Genomic DNA, 16,927 nt, shown 5'->3' with positions numbered 1-16,927 from the left:
GTACTCACCAAGGCAGCACCTCTACTACCGTGATACTAATCCTCTGCAACCATGTGCAGCCTGGAAGTCAGAAACAGGGGAGCAGGGGAGAAATACAAAGCAGGAGCACTTACAGGATGATGAGGAGGAATACTTGACACTGCTTGAACGGGTCCTGCTGAAAGGCTGCTTGGCAGAGACAGCAGCTGCTGTTTTCCTGGCTGCAGCTCTCACCTCTGAAACACCAGTCTTCCGATAGGACTCGGCGCTGCGGCCCGAAAACCCCGTCCTCGCCTGCGCCGTCTCCGAGTCACTGGGCACTGTAAAGGAACCTGCCCGTTTCCTGGGCATGGCCAGGATGTCCAGCCGGGAGAGCTTCTTTGTATCCGTGGGCTGCTTGGTGCCCTGAGCAGCAGCGTCCGAGTTGGAGGCTGTTTTCTCAGCATCCACGCATTCGTTGTCTGAAGCATCTCCCAGCCGGGCACGGCGTAGCTTTGAGGCCCGTGTGGGCCGGGGGGTGGATAAACTGTTGGACCGAGTGAGAACCTGCTGGATTTTCTGCACATTCGAGGTCGTTTTGCTCTGGTCCTCCTTGGTGGCCTGAGTGTAAGGTTTCCTCCTGGGAACAGGCCGGGTTACCGAGTGCTCGTGGTCAGACACGACTGCATCTGGGACTGGCAGGTAGGGCGAGTTTGAACCTCTCTCGTCATCTGTGAAGTCAAGTGACCCTCGAGTCCCAGCGCTCCGCTTCATCTGGAAGCGTTTGGTGGTCTCTGCTCGGTTTGGTGCCTCTGGTGCTTGTGTTTTCCGCTTCTCCGTCAGCCTGTCCCGAGCGCTGGGCTGCCCACACTGGTCCTGGATGGATGGCGTGGAGGAAGATTTCTCCTTCTGCAAGCTCGCGACTGCTTTGCGTTTTGGGGCAGTTGCTGGGACGTTTTTGCCGCTCACCAAGCTGACTGTGCTGGCCGTGTCTACATCTGAGTCCCCTGACAAGGAGTCCTCCAGCTGACCAGCAGTTTCTGAGGGCTCCAGCTGTTGGCTTTGACCAAGTAATTTGGCTTCCAGTGCTGCCAAGGCAGTTTCAGTGTCCTTAAGCAGAAGATGAGTGTCCTGACTAAAGTCCATACGAGTTGATCGAACAGCCTCTAAATCTTTAAGCAGAGGGTGACTTGAAATATGTGGGAGTTTATTTTGAGGAACACCACTGCTTGACTTATCTTTGGTAAAACTTTCCTGTCTAACAAAAGAGGTTGTTTCCTTTCCTGATGTGTTTTCTTGATCTTGAGGAAGACTCTGATGAAGGGAAATGACAACTTTTCCAGCTGTGTTTATATAAGCACTAACATCTTTGACCGGTGGCTTTCCAGAAACCGGTGTGCCAGCACACTTGAAGGAAAACTCCGGATCCTTGCTGTCCTTGTCTGCACGAGCGTGGGATACACTCAGAGAGAGCTTGGAGGGAACCCCTGCATCACTGCTGTCATCACCGATGTAGAATGAAGTAGAAACTGGCTCACTCACAGCTCTCACGTGAGAGATCCGGGAGGCTCCTGGCTGCCGGCTCTCTGATCTATTGTCTTCCCTCATCTGCTCTAGCATTTGGCTGTTCTCTTTGTATTTCTTGCCTTTTTCCGTGCTGAAGCCATCATCAGATCTGCTGGCATCACTGAGGCTATCTGGATCCAGGTCTTCTTGGATGAAGAGGTGGCTGCTGGAATCACCATAGGCTTCCACACAGTGGTCCTTCACGATGGTTCTCTTGGTAACCTCCGAATAGGACTCCTGGCACACCAGCACCGTGGGAGTGGGGCTGTCTGATTTATCACTGGGTGGGAGCTGGGGAAGAAGGCGCCTTGTTCTCGAGGGCACAGAGTTTTCTGGTTCCCCTGGTTTTGGGGGTACTCCACTTTCTGAAGAGAGTTAAGTGGAAAAGAATCAATTACTGTAAATCTGTGCCACTTATTTATTTATCTGTTTAGGAAAAGCTTGATCCTGCAAAGTGGAAATCCACAAAAGCACTCACATGTCATTAGAACTAAGGTTTTATGTAATATGAACATCAGCAGGGCCTGGCTGGTCCCTGCTCCCTCGGGTTTATCAATACAGACATTAAACTTAATTCCTTTGCAGAATCACACTGCTCAACACCTTCCCTTCTCAAGGTAGTATGTCAGAGTCATTCTCCCATAATATACCTCTCACTACAAGCACTGTGGAGGATAATGACATTGCTGGCATCTACCATCAATCAGGCCACAGGAATGAGATGAAAAGCCATGAGACATCAGCGATGCAGTGTTTTAAGTGTCATTCTAAACAACATGGCCCATTTGACTAAACTGATGAAACTCCTACACTCATATCCCAGAGCAAAGTCCCAGGAGAAAACCCTGTAATAATCAAGAGGCTCTGAATTAGAGCTTGCTGCCCCAGCCTGTGTGGGCTTATCACCAGGGAAAAACTCCATAGAAAGAGAGTTCCTATTTCTCCCATGCTGCTGGTCAGGCTTCCACATCTGATAACACCTTTAAATACCAGGATAACTGGTTATTTGGCTATGGTAATATTACAAGTACTCCAGGATTTAGGTATCCTACATGGTGTGAAAACAGTGTCAATAACCTCTGAAACAAAGTTTTCTTCTAATCTTTACTGGATCTATCTGCAGTTGTCAATGGCAAGAAGATATGACTAGTAAATGCAACCAAAAAAGTTGAAAACATTTGCAAAAGCCAACAAAGTGCTTTTTTCCTTTTCTCACACACCAAGAGGACCACAGGTTCTGTAAGGTGTCTTCCAAGTACTGATGGGAGTCTGACATGCTCCAACTTCCTTTCTCCCCCACCATACCTAGTTTTCTATGCTGATCTTCACCCTTTAAACCTGCCACTCAACAGCAAACCCTGGAACAGCCTAACTTCTCAGCACAGCCAGATACAGGAGATGCATACAAAAAACATGCAAGTCAGGAACTCCAAGGCTATATGAAAAGGGTTCTCACCTGGCATCATAAGGCAGCCTAAGGAATCACAGCTTGGGGCTGGTTAACACCCAAAGCCCTTAAAAGCCTTCTCCTTCCCAGGTTCCCTTTAGTCATGTCAAACCTAATATTTAAGAACCTCTTGAATAACCCCAAAATGCAAACCAGAGGCTCTCTCTGTCTTCAGTCCACTGGGAACTATTCACCCTGTGCTTTCTATCTCCAACTACTGTAGCTAAAATAGAAAATAAGCTAGAGCCAGATGCACAGATACCCTTAATTTCTGCTTTTTCTGTCATCCTTGTTTAGATTCAGCTACCCTCAAACTGCAGTGTCAGATGAGACTTACCTGTACTTCCATCACCCTGCCCAGAGGCAGATCCAGAGTCAGAGTAACTGTCTGCAAGGCTCGCCCACCTTGACACCCACTTCTGACTCCCCTGAGATGCTGCAGACATCTACAACAAGGCGGGGAAGATAGTCAGAAAGAGGCTTTGTACACAAAATCCTTGCCACGAAATCTCTCCTCTCATACTGACATCACGCGGTCTGTTCAAAATGGAAATCAAGCTACACATCCCATTTACATCCAGACAGAAAACCCATCTACACCTCCACCATCCCAGGAAATCCACGTGGACTGCCCATACCTGTGCTTCAGCCTGAGTCCCATTCACAGCTTTTGAGGAAAATGCCTGGAGCAAGGGTGACTTCTGACTAGTGCCATTTTCACTGATTAGATGCTGAGAACCCGAGTCGTCTTTTTCACCTTTAATTACTGGTCTAAAGGCTGAAGAGATTCTGGAAAATTCAGGCGATTCAAGAACGCCAAAAACCTGAAAAGATGTTTGCATGGGAATATTAAAATGTAAGAAAACAGTAAAACATTAGCCAAAAATCCAAATCTGTGAAACATTAGTGATATACACAAATTATGATCCCAAGGGGCCAAAAACACTTGCCAATGCTTCCATGCAAACTATGTAAATCATCTTCTTCTGTACTCCATAGTAGCAGCTTTAAATATACTTAATCATAGAATTCCACTCACACCCACCTTTCCTCTCTCCCTCATTATTTAGGGGTGTTGCCTTTAACAGCAGTAACTTTCACTGAAAAGGAGTCCCTTTTCAGCACAAAGAAATTTAGGATGAGCGTCAGGAAAGCTATTTACCAGCTCATTCATGAAGCTTTAGACAGAGAAAATGAGAAAGCTCCATCCCCAGTGCCTTTCATAGACTGTAGCTGTGAGTGAGCTGAGCAAAGCAGCCTTGCACTGCCACAGGGAACTGGAAAAGGAGATGGGTAAGTGTTTGAGCTCGTTGGACAGATTCCCCCTGAAAATAAGCAGGCCTTCCTATGTGGGGCAACCCAGACTCATGCCCCAGAAGGGCTTGCTCCTCTCACTTGACTGCAAAAACATTCAGAGGAAGATTCGACCACAGAAGGTCCCTTCGCTGCACAGAAACAGCCATAAAGATCTCCACTCTCACTGCTGTTAAAAAAATGTGCTTGCAGTGGTGGAGGAATAAAGAACAGAGACACCTTACAACCTAAGCAAGTCCAGAATTCATTTTCTTTCTTCCTGGACAGAAACACAGAGGTTCAGTTATCAGCTGTTTCACAAGTGGCAGGTCTGCACTGCACCAAGTCTATGGCACAGTCAAGACCAGAAGCTGTCCAGTTTTTCTGCCAGAGTGACATAGCTGCTAAGACTACTCCCCAGAAATATTTCTACTTTTGTGGCATTTTCCCTCATATTTTCTCACCAAAACAATTGGTCATCTAAGGACTAGGACCTTGCCGTGGCCTAAATACCATGACCTGAAAGCTTCCGATCACATTTCAAAAGGATGTAGGGAACAAATGTAACAAAAAACAAAGGGGAAAATCTAGATCCAGGCTCATAAACACTGTATACAAAGCTCTAAAGTCAGGTTCAATTAATGCTTCCTTTAAATCTTGCCTCCTCCTGACTACATTTCACTAAATCTTCATAACAACTTGCCAGTTTTGTTTTCATAATAGACCGCAGATGAAAGTTAAACCTGAAAATCAGCCAAACTTTGGTTTGCCCTGCGGTCGGTTAGTTGGGTGGATTCTTCTTAAGCCTCCCTCATCTCTGGAGTTTAGTTTTTAGGCAATCATTCACTCTGCAAAATCCAAACAAGTACAGATCCATCTGGGATTGCCTTTGCCCTAGATCACACCCTTTGCAATCTCAGCCAGCTGCCGCTTGCCCTGACAGCAAGCACTGCCTTTCTAATCAGCCACAGCCAAATACAGAAACATCTGCCACTAAGGCTTGTAAGCACCAGCCCTTGGCATTTCCTGTGGCCTACCATGGGATGATGCATCAGTGATGGGCCACAGCTCCTATCTTCATAACAGCGGACAGGAGGTGATGCAATGCCAAGGCAGAAGCTTGGGAGCAGTCCTAGAGAGCAGAGCTGCTCCCAGCCACAGCTGTCAGTAGGATCAGCCTGATCTTTATTCAGGTGTTGCCTTTCCTCTAAACAGATGGCAAACCCACTCTTTCACTTTTGCTTCCAAATTCCATTTCTTAAGCAAGCAGCTCTTTGCCGTGGGCATATTTTGCCTTCTTTTACTCTGCGGATTTTTGTTTGTTTGTAACTTTGTTGTTTTGATGGGATTTTTAAAAGACAAGCATCACAGTTTGTTGGGGCCTATCCTTAGCACAGGTCACCCACGGTGATTTTCCACCCCTAAATATAATGCCCTGCTGCACCCAATTACATCCCTTCATGGTAACAGTTAATTTAAGCCCTCCAAGCCTCCAGCCCTCAGCTCAAGCACAGAAAAGCAGCATTTACCTGATCTATCATTTTTCGTGCTTCCTCCACCTCTTTGTCCTGTGACTCTGTCTCAATGGTGTACGTGCCTGTCTCACTTACACTGTCTTCCTCATCATTCCTCCTGCCCTGGGCAGACTTCACCTCAGGAGGTGAAGCAGAGACAGGCTCTGGTTCCGAGGATATAACCACACGTGGAGCTACAGGCACAGACACAGGGGCTGGCTTCTCAGCGCTTGGCTTCCCAGACTGAGCAGTCTCACGCAAGTACTCAGCCATAAAGTCCTGAGCCATTTTCGACTTCCTCCCAACACTCCCATAACTTTTGGCTCTGGGAGCAGAGGAGGATGAAGAGTTGATCCGATCCTCCGTCTTCTCCCTCTTGAAGGAGCTCGTTCTTTGGGTCCCGCAGGAGCTGTTGGCGGGTTTGCCTGACTGGGCTGTGAGGTGCGACGGCGGAACTGAATTTCCCGGTTTCTCCGCCGGCAACGCGTTCTTGCGCTTTTCAACCTTGCTCTTCAGCCCCGGGTCCGTGTCGCTCTGGGATGAGTGAGCGCTGTGCGTGAAGGACTGGGAGCGCTTCTTCCGCGGCGTGTCCTCGAAGAACTCGATGACGAAGGCCTGCTTGTTGTGCAGCATCTCGTGGGGGTCGCGCCTCATCTGGCGCTGCAGCCTCGTCTGCTCTGCCGGACGCTCCCCACCCGCCGTCGTCTCCTTCTCTGCCTTGGGGTCTTCGGTGTCGCTCTGCGTCCCGTCCTCGTGCCTGTTCCCTGGAAACAAGGTATGTGGATTTGACCCTCATACTCAGTTGTTGTGGTCATGTCATTACCTCCCAGCTGAAATCTATAATTTCAGTTACAAGAAAAGTATTCTATAAGATTCAAAAATTCCAAAGACATCTGCGTGGTACAGGGATTGCACCCCACCAGAAGAAATAAAAGAGAAGGTAGCTCTCTCCTGACCCCACTTTTCACCACTGGTTGGCTACCAAGTTCATTATTGATTTAAAAAGAATTCAAGAAGTAGTTTCAAATTAAGGGATTTTTGATTTTGTAATGGCAATTTGTTTACATACCTAATGTTTTGCTTCTTTTTTAAATTTAAAGAAAAATGATGAGATTATTTTGCCATTCTATCCAATTACTGTAGTCCAAAATTACCTCATTGGGTTTCCTCCTTTACAGAGCAGAAATATCTCTGCAGGATCAGGAAATAAAACCCTCACACCGCATCCCACGAAACCAAATCCCCACGATGAAAACCAGATCAGTGCATTACAAGTACATGCATCTCTGAGCACCCATGTCACCTCCTCTACAAGGGGAAATATACCAGAGGCTAACAGAAAAGTAAATTTGCAGGACTTTTTACTCTTCCTGGAGATTTAAGAATCACACCATGATAACCCCATGAGTTATACCATCCTATCACCAGCCAAGCAAAGGTTAAATCGTTACTTAAGAGTTCACTAAGCTTAAACTAAGTTTATAATTATTTTCACCTATGTTAGCAACAACCATCTTTACAACTGTCTCTATCTATCAGTGCCTGCCTGCCCCTCAGCACCTTAGCTCAAGACTCTCAGAAAGTAAGTTGAAGTAAAACAAAAAGTTAAAATTAGAACAAAAAGTTAAAAGTAAAACAAAAAACAAACCTTTTTTTGGAGAAGGAAACAGGTGTGAAGGCACACAACACGATTCAGTCAACGACCAGGAACCTGTCATCGGGAGAACGGGGAAAGAGGTCTCTGCGCTCTAGACTGTAATATGTAGCAAGATATACTGGCTAAAACACCACGTGCTTGAAGGAAAACTGCTCAAACCTACTTGGCAAGTTCTCCAGACTCATGGGTGAAGACCATTCATTACATCAAGTTAACTGTGAAAGATTAGAATTTAATGCAAGGTCCATTCATCCCAGGAGTCAATTCTATGAAGAGTTTCCTAACATACTCATGAAGAAAGCCAGCAAACTTTGCATTGTGCCCTGAGGGCTGATAAGCTTCACCCTTGGAAGGGAAAGTTCTTAAATTAAAGGTCTTGACTAAGAGCTCTGATGAATGCAAAATGGTGAGGACACAAGGAAAACATGCACCATGCTCACGGATGCCCCAGCAGAACACCATGCACATCCCCTCAATCTGCAAAGACCTGAACACCCTGTAGTCTTGATACCAGGCTTTACATTCACCACATTGCTGCTGGAAATGAACAAATGTTACTTAGCCCAATGGTGGTGGGCATTTCTGATCCTGGAGACCCAAACCTGGTAGGCAGCCAGTAGCAGCCTCCAAAACATCTTCAAAATTAGGCCTGCCAGAAGAACACGTTGCACAGCTATCGTAGATAAATGACACCTGCCAAAGCAGAGGCGGATCAGCTCCTCAGGCCATCAGCACTGCATGTTTTAATCAAATGTCCAGTGTTGATTTCTTGATATGCTAATTACACACTGAATTATTTCAGCTTCTTTCCATGCCTTATGGACTGTAGAGAGGCAAGTGCAGCCAGACATTAGTGCTCCTGTGCATCACTCCTGTGCAACAGCTGCCCAACTCTCTAGTTTTCTCCAAGAGGAAAGAGAAAACCACTAAAGAACATTTCTGTCCCTGACAATGTTCTCCAGTAAGTCAACAAAATCCAGTATGACAATAACATAAAAAATCCCGGCACAAAACCTTTCATCAGTCACAAGTACACTGAAAATAAGACCCTAAATAACCAAACAGAGCAACTCAATGCTGTCCCTTATCAGGAAGGACTAGAACCAAGCATTGGCCAACAAAGTAGTTCAATTTCCATGCCATGCCAAACCCTATGGCTGAATATGAGACCTTTATGACTGTACAGGATTCCCAGAAATATGTACCCAAACCAGCAATTTGGAGGTGTAATATGTAAAACTATCCATATTATGATGAGTTTTGGGGTTTTTTTCCCAAGAAGGTCAAAGTAAATACTCCTTTAAGAGAAAACAAGGCATAGCTCTTATTTAAGTAGGACCTCAAACACAAGTAGGTCTGGTAACCTTCAATATGACTTCATCAGCTCAAGCTGCAATTCCAAACAACAGCTTTTCCAGAGGCAAGGCAGTGAGAGTGCAGGCATCACTGATCTCCTCCGAGCTGTCCAGTGGATGGCCCAAGAGACACCCAAGCAACCATAAATCTTGCAGAATGTATTCAAAGTTGCATCAGAATAATTTAAGTTCCACCAGCTGCTCTAAGAACTGGCCTCCAAACTTCACTTCAAACCTTTGAAAATCTCCAAAGAATTCCTCACAGTGACACACTTAACAAGACACAAGTTAATGAAATCTGATGTTTTTGAACAGAGCAGGATTTCAGAGAAGCTTTAGGTTAGAAGTAACCTTTTCCTACAAGCACAACGATTTCCTCTAATGGGGATCACGTGTATCTCAACTCTATCAGTAGTCTCTGTTTCAGCACCTTCTGTTGTCCAGCCAACTGGCTCTGGTCACTGCCAGATGATCACACGTAGAATTAGGACAGCAGGATGATCATGCTTAGTCTCCTCTGGACTACAGTTATAAAGAAAAGTCATTCTATCAGTAGGAGAAGCCAAGAGAACCAAATTCGCTGAAATATCTGTGTTTATCAGCCTGCCTGACCATATGGAAATTATTTTAGAGATTTAAAAATCAAAATCTTTTTTACAACCAATTACTGCTGAGCTGGCATTATAGACGTAGAAGAGTCACATTAGTGTCCCCAAGCCAACATCACACATGACTTCAGGAGCAGGTGAAGAGCATGCTAGCTGCATTCAAAATATCAACAGTTATGAAAGTAATATTCTTCATCTTGCAAATTTGGAGCAGAGATAATTAAGTCCAGTTCTCCTTGATAGGAGAGGGGTTTTCATATGTTATAACAAAAGGCAACATTTTCATGGCCAACAGAGAGCTATGTGCACATGACAAGACATTCACTCACCTTTAAGTGTCCTTACATGAATTGGCAGGTCACTCTTGGTACTGTAAACATCATCTCCTGCAGACTGCCTTCTCATCAGGCTTGGATCATTCTGGACAAGCCAGTCAGCCACTTTGCTCTCTGCTGACATCACTTCTGTATGAGCTGGTTCCTTACTGTAGGGTCTTCTCTGTCTGAGTGAAAATTTAGTTACGTGGTCTTTTATTTTTATTTTACCAGGGGTACCATCATCAAATTCAATGGTGAAAGAGGCATGGCTCTGTACCACAGGGGCTACCACAGCATCAACATCCTTTGTTGGGATCTCATGGACCTGTGTTTCTGGAGACTTTGATGGCTGCTGAAATTCTTTAGTTGGAATCTCAAAGTAACTTGGCTCTCTCCGGAAGGCAAACACAGATTGTTCTTGGGCATCTCTATAAGTAGAAATATTCCCATTCAGTTCCTCTTCATGTTGGGTTATTTCTTTTGATCTCTCTACAAAAGTGGAAAAAAAAGATAAAATCACATTTTTTAAGTACTTCACAATTCACTTGTTTCAACTTCTTGGAAGAGCAACCCCTCTCTGCTAGAGAACAGATACATTGTGTGTGCATCGAAACAAAACACTTTGTGCAGTAGAGCATATGCTTGATAGAAAATCAGGCTTACTGCACAAGTGAAAACAAGAGTCCTCTTCCATACACACAGATTGACAACAATGGGAGCGTTAAGACTAAATGGCTCCCAAGGATGATGAGGTGAGAAACAGATACAACTACATAACTAGCTCTAAAACAAACTTAGTGATTTACTCCACAACTACTGTTTCTAATGGTCAAATATTTTAGGGAAAACATTTTAAATTCTCCATTGTTCCAGTTTCAGCAGCAGCAACCTACACAAAGGAATGTGCAAATACAAGCACAAAAAAACAAGTAGTAATTAAAAGTCTTGAAACAGGATGGCTTTGAACACAAATATCAGAAATAAGCGTAAATATCACAAGTGTGCCAAAATTGTATGTCCCCTATCTTCTCCCACCCCATGTCACCTCCATTACCTGAGTAATGCTCCTCTTGCCTTCTCTCCTCCTTATTACTTGCATCATCTTCCCCCCACCAGGAGGGCTGCCCATAGAGAGGGGTGCGATAAGTATTTGTTTCTAGAAAGAGAGGATAAGCAAACACTTGAACACAGAAAATATCAATTTACTAGGTTGAACTGCACGCCAAAAGAGGAAAAACAGCAGGTCCCTGAACCTGTTACACCACAGTTATAACAACAGCAAATTATACATAATAATATGTTCAGGCTTTTCTTTGTTTCACCTTTTTTTACTTTTTACATTTTATTGCAAGATACTAACTCCACCTCCCCTCATTGTCCTTCATAGCTGTGTTTCCCAGATACTGGCTTTTGTCCCTTTCTAGCCTTCTTATACACACAAAGTGGAAGATTTTTGGCAGGACAGACTACAAAACACTAACCACAAAATTGATTTCAACTCACCTGCAACTCAGGTGAAAATCTGACTTTTTTTCCTCACCTTAACTGAGAAGACTTTAGCTCTACCCATTTTGTCCCACCATGTCCTTGGATGTGTCCAGGATAGGGATTTTTTTGCATTATTTACAACTCCCACTGTAAGTAACACACATTACACAACAGGAAATTCTTCAAGCATTACAAACTTCAGAAAAATGGTAAAACCATCTCCTTACATAAAGAAGCAGTAACCTCTTGCTCTCTAAAGCTTACAGTAAACCAAGTGAGTTGCATAGCCATTGTAGGACAGAGGATTTTCTCGTGGAGAATTTCCTCTAGAAGAGACAGGCTTACTTTATTTCTCTATTCAGTGAGCAGTCACTGAAAGATCAGGGCTTCACTGCAACAACTGACGCCCACTCAGTGGAGCTGATCCAGTGCTCCTCGTTTTGTATCCCACAAAACAAGACTGTGTTTTGGCAGTGCTTTGGGCTGCTGCTGTTTATGCAAAAAAAAAAAAAAAAAAAAAAAAAAAAGAATATAGCCAATTTGCCTGTGGTACAGTTAATACTATGTTTTTTTCATAGTTCAAGAGAAGCAAATAAAATAGCTTTTGTTCTTTCATCCAGAAGTGATAGAAACACCAGGATAGGTCAGGGGCTGAGGTTAAGATACAGCTTTGTTAGGCTGCTTCTGCCTCTGCTCATAGTAGTGGTAACTGGCCACGTCTTAAACCCTGGCTCCAGCTCCGGAGCCATAGCTGGGCTTCTACTGCCAGCTGCTGCTCAGCTTGTGGTTTTCAAACCACACACTGCTCTGTGCAAAGCAGCTCTCAAACAGCCCTGCAATTTTGCCTTCCCTGTTTTAGTAGGGACATGACAGAAAGTTGTTAGCATAAGGGAAGTTAGGAGAGGAAGGGGAATTGAATAACTCAGATTTAAAAACCAGCCTGATTGTATGCTGTTATATCTAAAGCTACACAGACCCAGTGGCTACTACTTCAGATATTTCTGTTCTAGGATCATTCCAGATATATAAGCTCATACACTGGCAGTCCACAGGCAAAAATTTTGCTTTACAGATGCAGCCCACAGGCCCTTTTCAAGAGATCTTGTTTGTGTTTCAAAGTTAACCACGCAGCCTCCCTTCACACCGAGGATCAAAAGAGGCTGACAGTCTTACTCTCCTCCCTGCCCAGAGTGCGTGGAAGATAAACCATGTTCCTATTATGTAGGCGGCCTTTGAAAGTTCAAAGGAGGAAGCATTTCTCACCATGATAAATTAGAATTACCAAGCAATATGTTTCATAACTGTTGATGTGTAAACCACTCATGGCAGAGGAGGGAGGGAAAAGAATTAGAAATCCTATTCAGAAGGTTGTCAGTGAACCCTAGTCCAGCCTAGGGTTTGGTTTCTCCTAGGCTGAGGGCTTCTGTCACACAGCCTAGCAGAAATCTACCATCCTCTTTTCATGCTGTAACTTGCCCACTAGACCCCACCCATGCAGGATGTGCACCACCAGCATCAGACACTTTGGGCACACAATAGATTTTTACCCTCTGACTTGCAGTACAGACCTTAAGGTTGATGGCCAAGAGGCAGCTGTCTGGGGGAAGCCAGGGGAAGGAGATCAACACTTTAACACAAATCCATTAGCAAGAGCCAGTGATGTCTGAGGTAATTTGTGCCTAAAGGGATCAACTACCCTAGAGATGAAATGCAAAGATTACCTGCACTCAACTGTTGCAAAAGCAGCACCTTTGCCAAGGATGGGTGCAGTTACTGCTTGCATCTTGCAAGGAGTTGACTCATTACAGCTTGTCTCTCCAGCATATCCCAGCCCCAAAGGGATCTCAAAAGCCCCTTAGTCTAGAAGATGTCAGTGATCTATTCCACGACAGTTTTGTGTCCAGAGGGGCAGAAAAGAGCTAAGAGAGCTCACACTCATTGTGCATGACAGAAGTCTTCCCAGAGACTGCTCAAAGATCTGTGTCCCATCTGAATACAAACACAGGAGCTTCTGCCTTTGTGGGCCAGGAGCTTTTCTACTACAGGAAAAAGCCAGGGGAGTAAGTCAAACTTTTGGTCAGACCTCTTCTGTTGATGAGGAACTTTAAGATTGCAATTGAAGCTGAAGGAGGGAAAAAAGACTTTATGAGATCCAGCTCCTCTGCTGTTTCAAATTTCCCTGGGCACTAATAGGTAATTGGAAATTACCCTAACTGCCCCTCTAAGGAAAGCTAGCAGAAAGTCAAAACCCTAGGGCAAGTCTAGGAACACATAAAAAGAGTGCATCAGATTGGCCAGGGTGCACAGATTTGGGGCCATCAGGGTAGGAGACACTGCACTTCACTCACTGCACAGCAGCAGAAGGTTCCTCATGCCCCATGACACAAGAGCTCACATGGCCCCACCTGCGAGGCCTGTTACAGCATCTGTGACAAAGCTGCACATTTGTGTATGTGGCATTTCATCCTTTCCTCTCCCAACCTCTACAATGAACTGGAACTTCATTTCAAAACTGCAAAAAGCACAGATGGAAAACTGAGGAGTCAGTATCTTGCTATCTGGGGACAGTTTCAATATTTTAAGAGTAATTAATGTTTTCACTGAGTATTCATATTAATTTGCATTTTGAATAGCATTGTCAAGTGACAGAGTTACTGTCGTTCCTGGCTATTGCTGAAGGCAGACAGATCCTGAGCCAGAGCAAAATTTCTCTGACTTCAGAAGAGTGTTGTGGTTTAATCCCAGCCAGCAGCCAAGCCCCACACAGCCATTCACCTGCTCCCCACCAGTAGGATCAGGAAAAGAATCAGAAAGGTAAAAGGTAGAAAAGTGATGGGTTGAGATACAGAGATTAGTAAGAAAAGCAAAAGCCGTGCATAGAAGCAAAGCCAAACAAAAGGAACTCATTCACCACATCCCATGGGCAGGCAGGTGTTCAGCCATCTCCAGGAATCAGGACTCCACTACACGCAACAGTGACTTGGGAAGACAAACACCATCACCTCAAACATCCCCTTCCACTTCCTCCTTCTTCCCCCTATATTACTGAGCATGTGATATGGTCTGGAATATCCCTTTGGTCAGTTTGGGTCACCTGTCCTGGCTGTGTCTCCTCCCAACCTTCCATGCAGTCCCAATCTCCTCGCCAGCGTGGCAGTACACAAAGCAGAAAAGGCCTTGGCTCTGTGTAAGCCAAAATAACAAAAACATCTCTATATTAACAACTCTGTGCTCTGCAAAAATCCAAAACACAGCTTCATACCAGCCACTGTGAAGAAAATTAACTCCACCCCAGCCAAAACCAGCACAAAGAGCTACACAAATTTGCTGCCCTGCTCGTGTCAGAAGCCTCTGTCCCTTCTAATTTGCCAGCACAACTGACACCTCTCCCAGCTTCAGCTCTAACACAACAATATTGTAGAAAAAGGGGGGGGAGAGAAAAAAGCACGATGGGAAGGCAGCTAAAACAGATGGCTGTGACAGAAGTGGGCCAGGGAGCAGCTACACATGCAGTTGTGCCAGCGGGCTTTGCTCTTCACCAGCTGGGATCCATTTTGGGTAGCAACCTTAACCTGGACCTGCAGCATCCAGAGCAGCATGTTTGCCTCTGTCCTGAGACATGCAAAGCACCCTGAAGCCACCTCCTGTTTGCTCTGTTTTAGTGTAAGATGGATGCTCTTGCAAGAGCAGAGAAATTCGGGGCTTGCTCAAGTCAGCAGTGAAGGGAGGAACACCAATGAAAGGAACTGCTCAGTCATTTTAATGACATGAGACTTCCTCCAATTGATGGCAGCTCGTTACCACCTCTCTCCACTCAGTGCCAGGCTGCCCAGATGGTGCCAATTCATTTAGACATATTTCTTGGCTCATCAATTCAGGCAGGCAGCCCGAAAACCATCCTTTTAGATAACTGAATTGAGGTCAGCACAAGCATTCAGCCAGATAAATACTGAGCTACCAGTGATGGTGTAATACAGGGAAGACCACTGACATACACATGTTCTGCTCCTGGATCTCGGTCTTTGGGGCAGTCACTCAAAACGAAAAGTGAAGGCTGTTTTAGTACAGAACAAGGGAAGTCCATTTGCTTAACAGTCTGAGAAAAATGTGGCCTGTTAAATTAATACAGAACTATTGATCATCTGAATGAGAGGTACCAAAAGAGAAAATGAGACATGTCAATACAAAGGTTGTATTTATGGAGAAGTGAATCACACAGAACACAAGGCCACAACCAGAAATACAGTCCAGGTGATGAAAGGCAAAGGAGAAAGACTGTGTTAAAGCTGCTTTCCATCACCAAGCACGAAGAGCTTTCAAGACAAGCACACAGCTCCCTCTAAACAGAGGGGTCTGATGTCCCTTGAAGGTGCCCCCTGTGGTCAGGACAGAGCTGAGAATTGTGCTTTGCCCAAATGTTCACAAAGCTTCACACCATCATGAGAGAGAGATAGTCAGCAACAGCAAATTCTTTGCTCACAGAAGCACATATAGTTCTGAAGCTGTCTACTGCAAGTCACAACAAAAGCACGAGAAATCCAGCTTGCTTTAAGTCAAACTGTTTTTGATTCATTATTAATAACAACAATGTCCATCTCCAGAAGATACAGAATAGGTTTCTTACAGCAGAGGCCTTAGGGAAAAAAAAAGATGATCTAGCTACAACATTTTTTAAAATTAATTCCTTATATCTCTGCTTTTTAACTCCTCTCCAAAATAGAGAATTCAGACCTACTAAGAATAAAGCAATTCTCTGACTCTTTGCCACACAATTTATTTCATATGTGCATGGTTAATCTAAGCCCTGGGATTTTGTACCTGCTGTGAATACACACATATCTCATGGACTTTCAAATCAGGATGATGATCACAAATGTACTTGTATCAATTACATGTCAAACCTTAAACATGCTGCAGTTACCACCACTCTAGTTCAGGCAAAAAAGCAGATATAACACCACTCCCTTAAATTAAAGGCTAGGGCAGAGCTGTGTGTCTAAATAGCTATTGCCATGATCTCATGGGGAAAGCAGCCAAAGACCATGGAAACCACTTCACAACTGGGCACAGCTCCCACTGCCTCCATCCATGCTGCCTGCTGACCTCAGCCCTGGACATCAGCAAGACTTTCAAGTCGTCCACTCTGCTGAGAGGACTTACTAATGACACAGACGCTGACCTGGTGAGCAAGTTATTTCACAGAGCCCAGGAGAAGCTCCTGCAATTGGTCCTACTCCTGCAAGTGATGATGCCCATTTCAAGTGGACGCTGCAAGCAGCCTCCACCCCTGGAAACTCAGGCCTGCAGCAGTTATTCAGAGATTAGTCACCAGATTCAGGATTACCCAGTACCATCAGGCTGTGGCAGCTTTGCAAAAACAAAAAATTAAGACCAGCCTGAAGATTTAACTATGTGTTAAGAACAGAAGACCACCAAGTAGCTTATCTCATCAAGTACCTCAACTCAGGTAGCAACAGATGGGAACAGGGGTTGCGCCTGTCTTGAAATCTACTCAGTTCAAGGCTCTACCTGGCTTCCTGATCACTTAAGGCTTTAGACACGGGAACAATAGCTATTTTTAGCATTAACTAGCTGAACTGTAGACACTTTTATTCATATCCATCTCCAATCCATAGGATTAACCAAGCTCCTTGCTTTAAACATTTCACAGACTGATGATTTTCTGCTTACAGGCAACATACATCTGCAAGCTGCATGTTCAAC

The 16,927-nt window shown here is 44.8% G+C and overlaps 1 protein-coding gene across 4 annotated transcripts in view; it reads right to left on the bottom strand.

The window, feature by feature from the left end:
- CEP170B (centrosomal protein 170B) overlaps nucleotides 1-16,927 on the bottom strand; it is a 58,080-nt gene that overhangs the window by 18,308 nt on the left and 22,845 nt on the right. For 2 of the 4 annotated variants that reach the window (XM_014871845.2, XM_014871848.2), the window contains exons 7-13: nucleotides 10,770-10,871; nucleotides 9,728-10,204; nucleotides 7,427-7,489; nucleotides 5,794-6,542; nucleotides 3,610-3,795; nucleotides 3,309-3,417; nucleotides 114-1,889 (exon numbers count right to left, since the gene is read on the bottom strand). In XM_014871845.2, the coding sequence (XP_014727331.2) occupies nucleotides 114-1,889; nucleotides 3,309-3,417; nucleotides 3,610-3,795; nucleotides 5,794-6,542; nucleotides 7,427-7,489; nucleotides 9,728-10,204; nucleotides 10,770-10,871 (3,462 nt within the window). The remainder of the gene's footprint in view (nucleotides 1-113; nucleotides 1,890-3,308; nucleotides 3,418-3,609; nucleotides 3,796-5,793; nucleotides 6,543-7,426; nucleotides 7,490-9,727; nucleotides 10,205-10,769; nucleotides 10,872-16,927) is intronic. The other 2 variants (XM_014871849.2, XM_014871852.2) reach the window with 1 other exon arrangement.

Source organism: Sturnus vulgaris, chromosome 6, assembly GCF_052056855.1.
Source record: "Sturnus vulgaris isolate bStuVul1 chromosome 6, bStuVul1.hap1, whole genome shotgun sequence".
In the NCBI taxonomy this organism is placed as follows: Eukaryota; Metazoa; Chordata; class Aves; order Passeriformes; family Sturnidae; genus Sturnus; species Sturnus vulgaris.
This window is presented reverse-complemented; position numbering and strand designations above follow the sequence as displayed.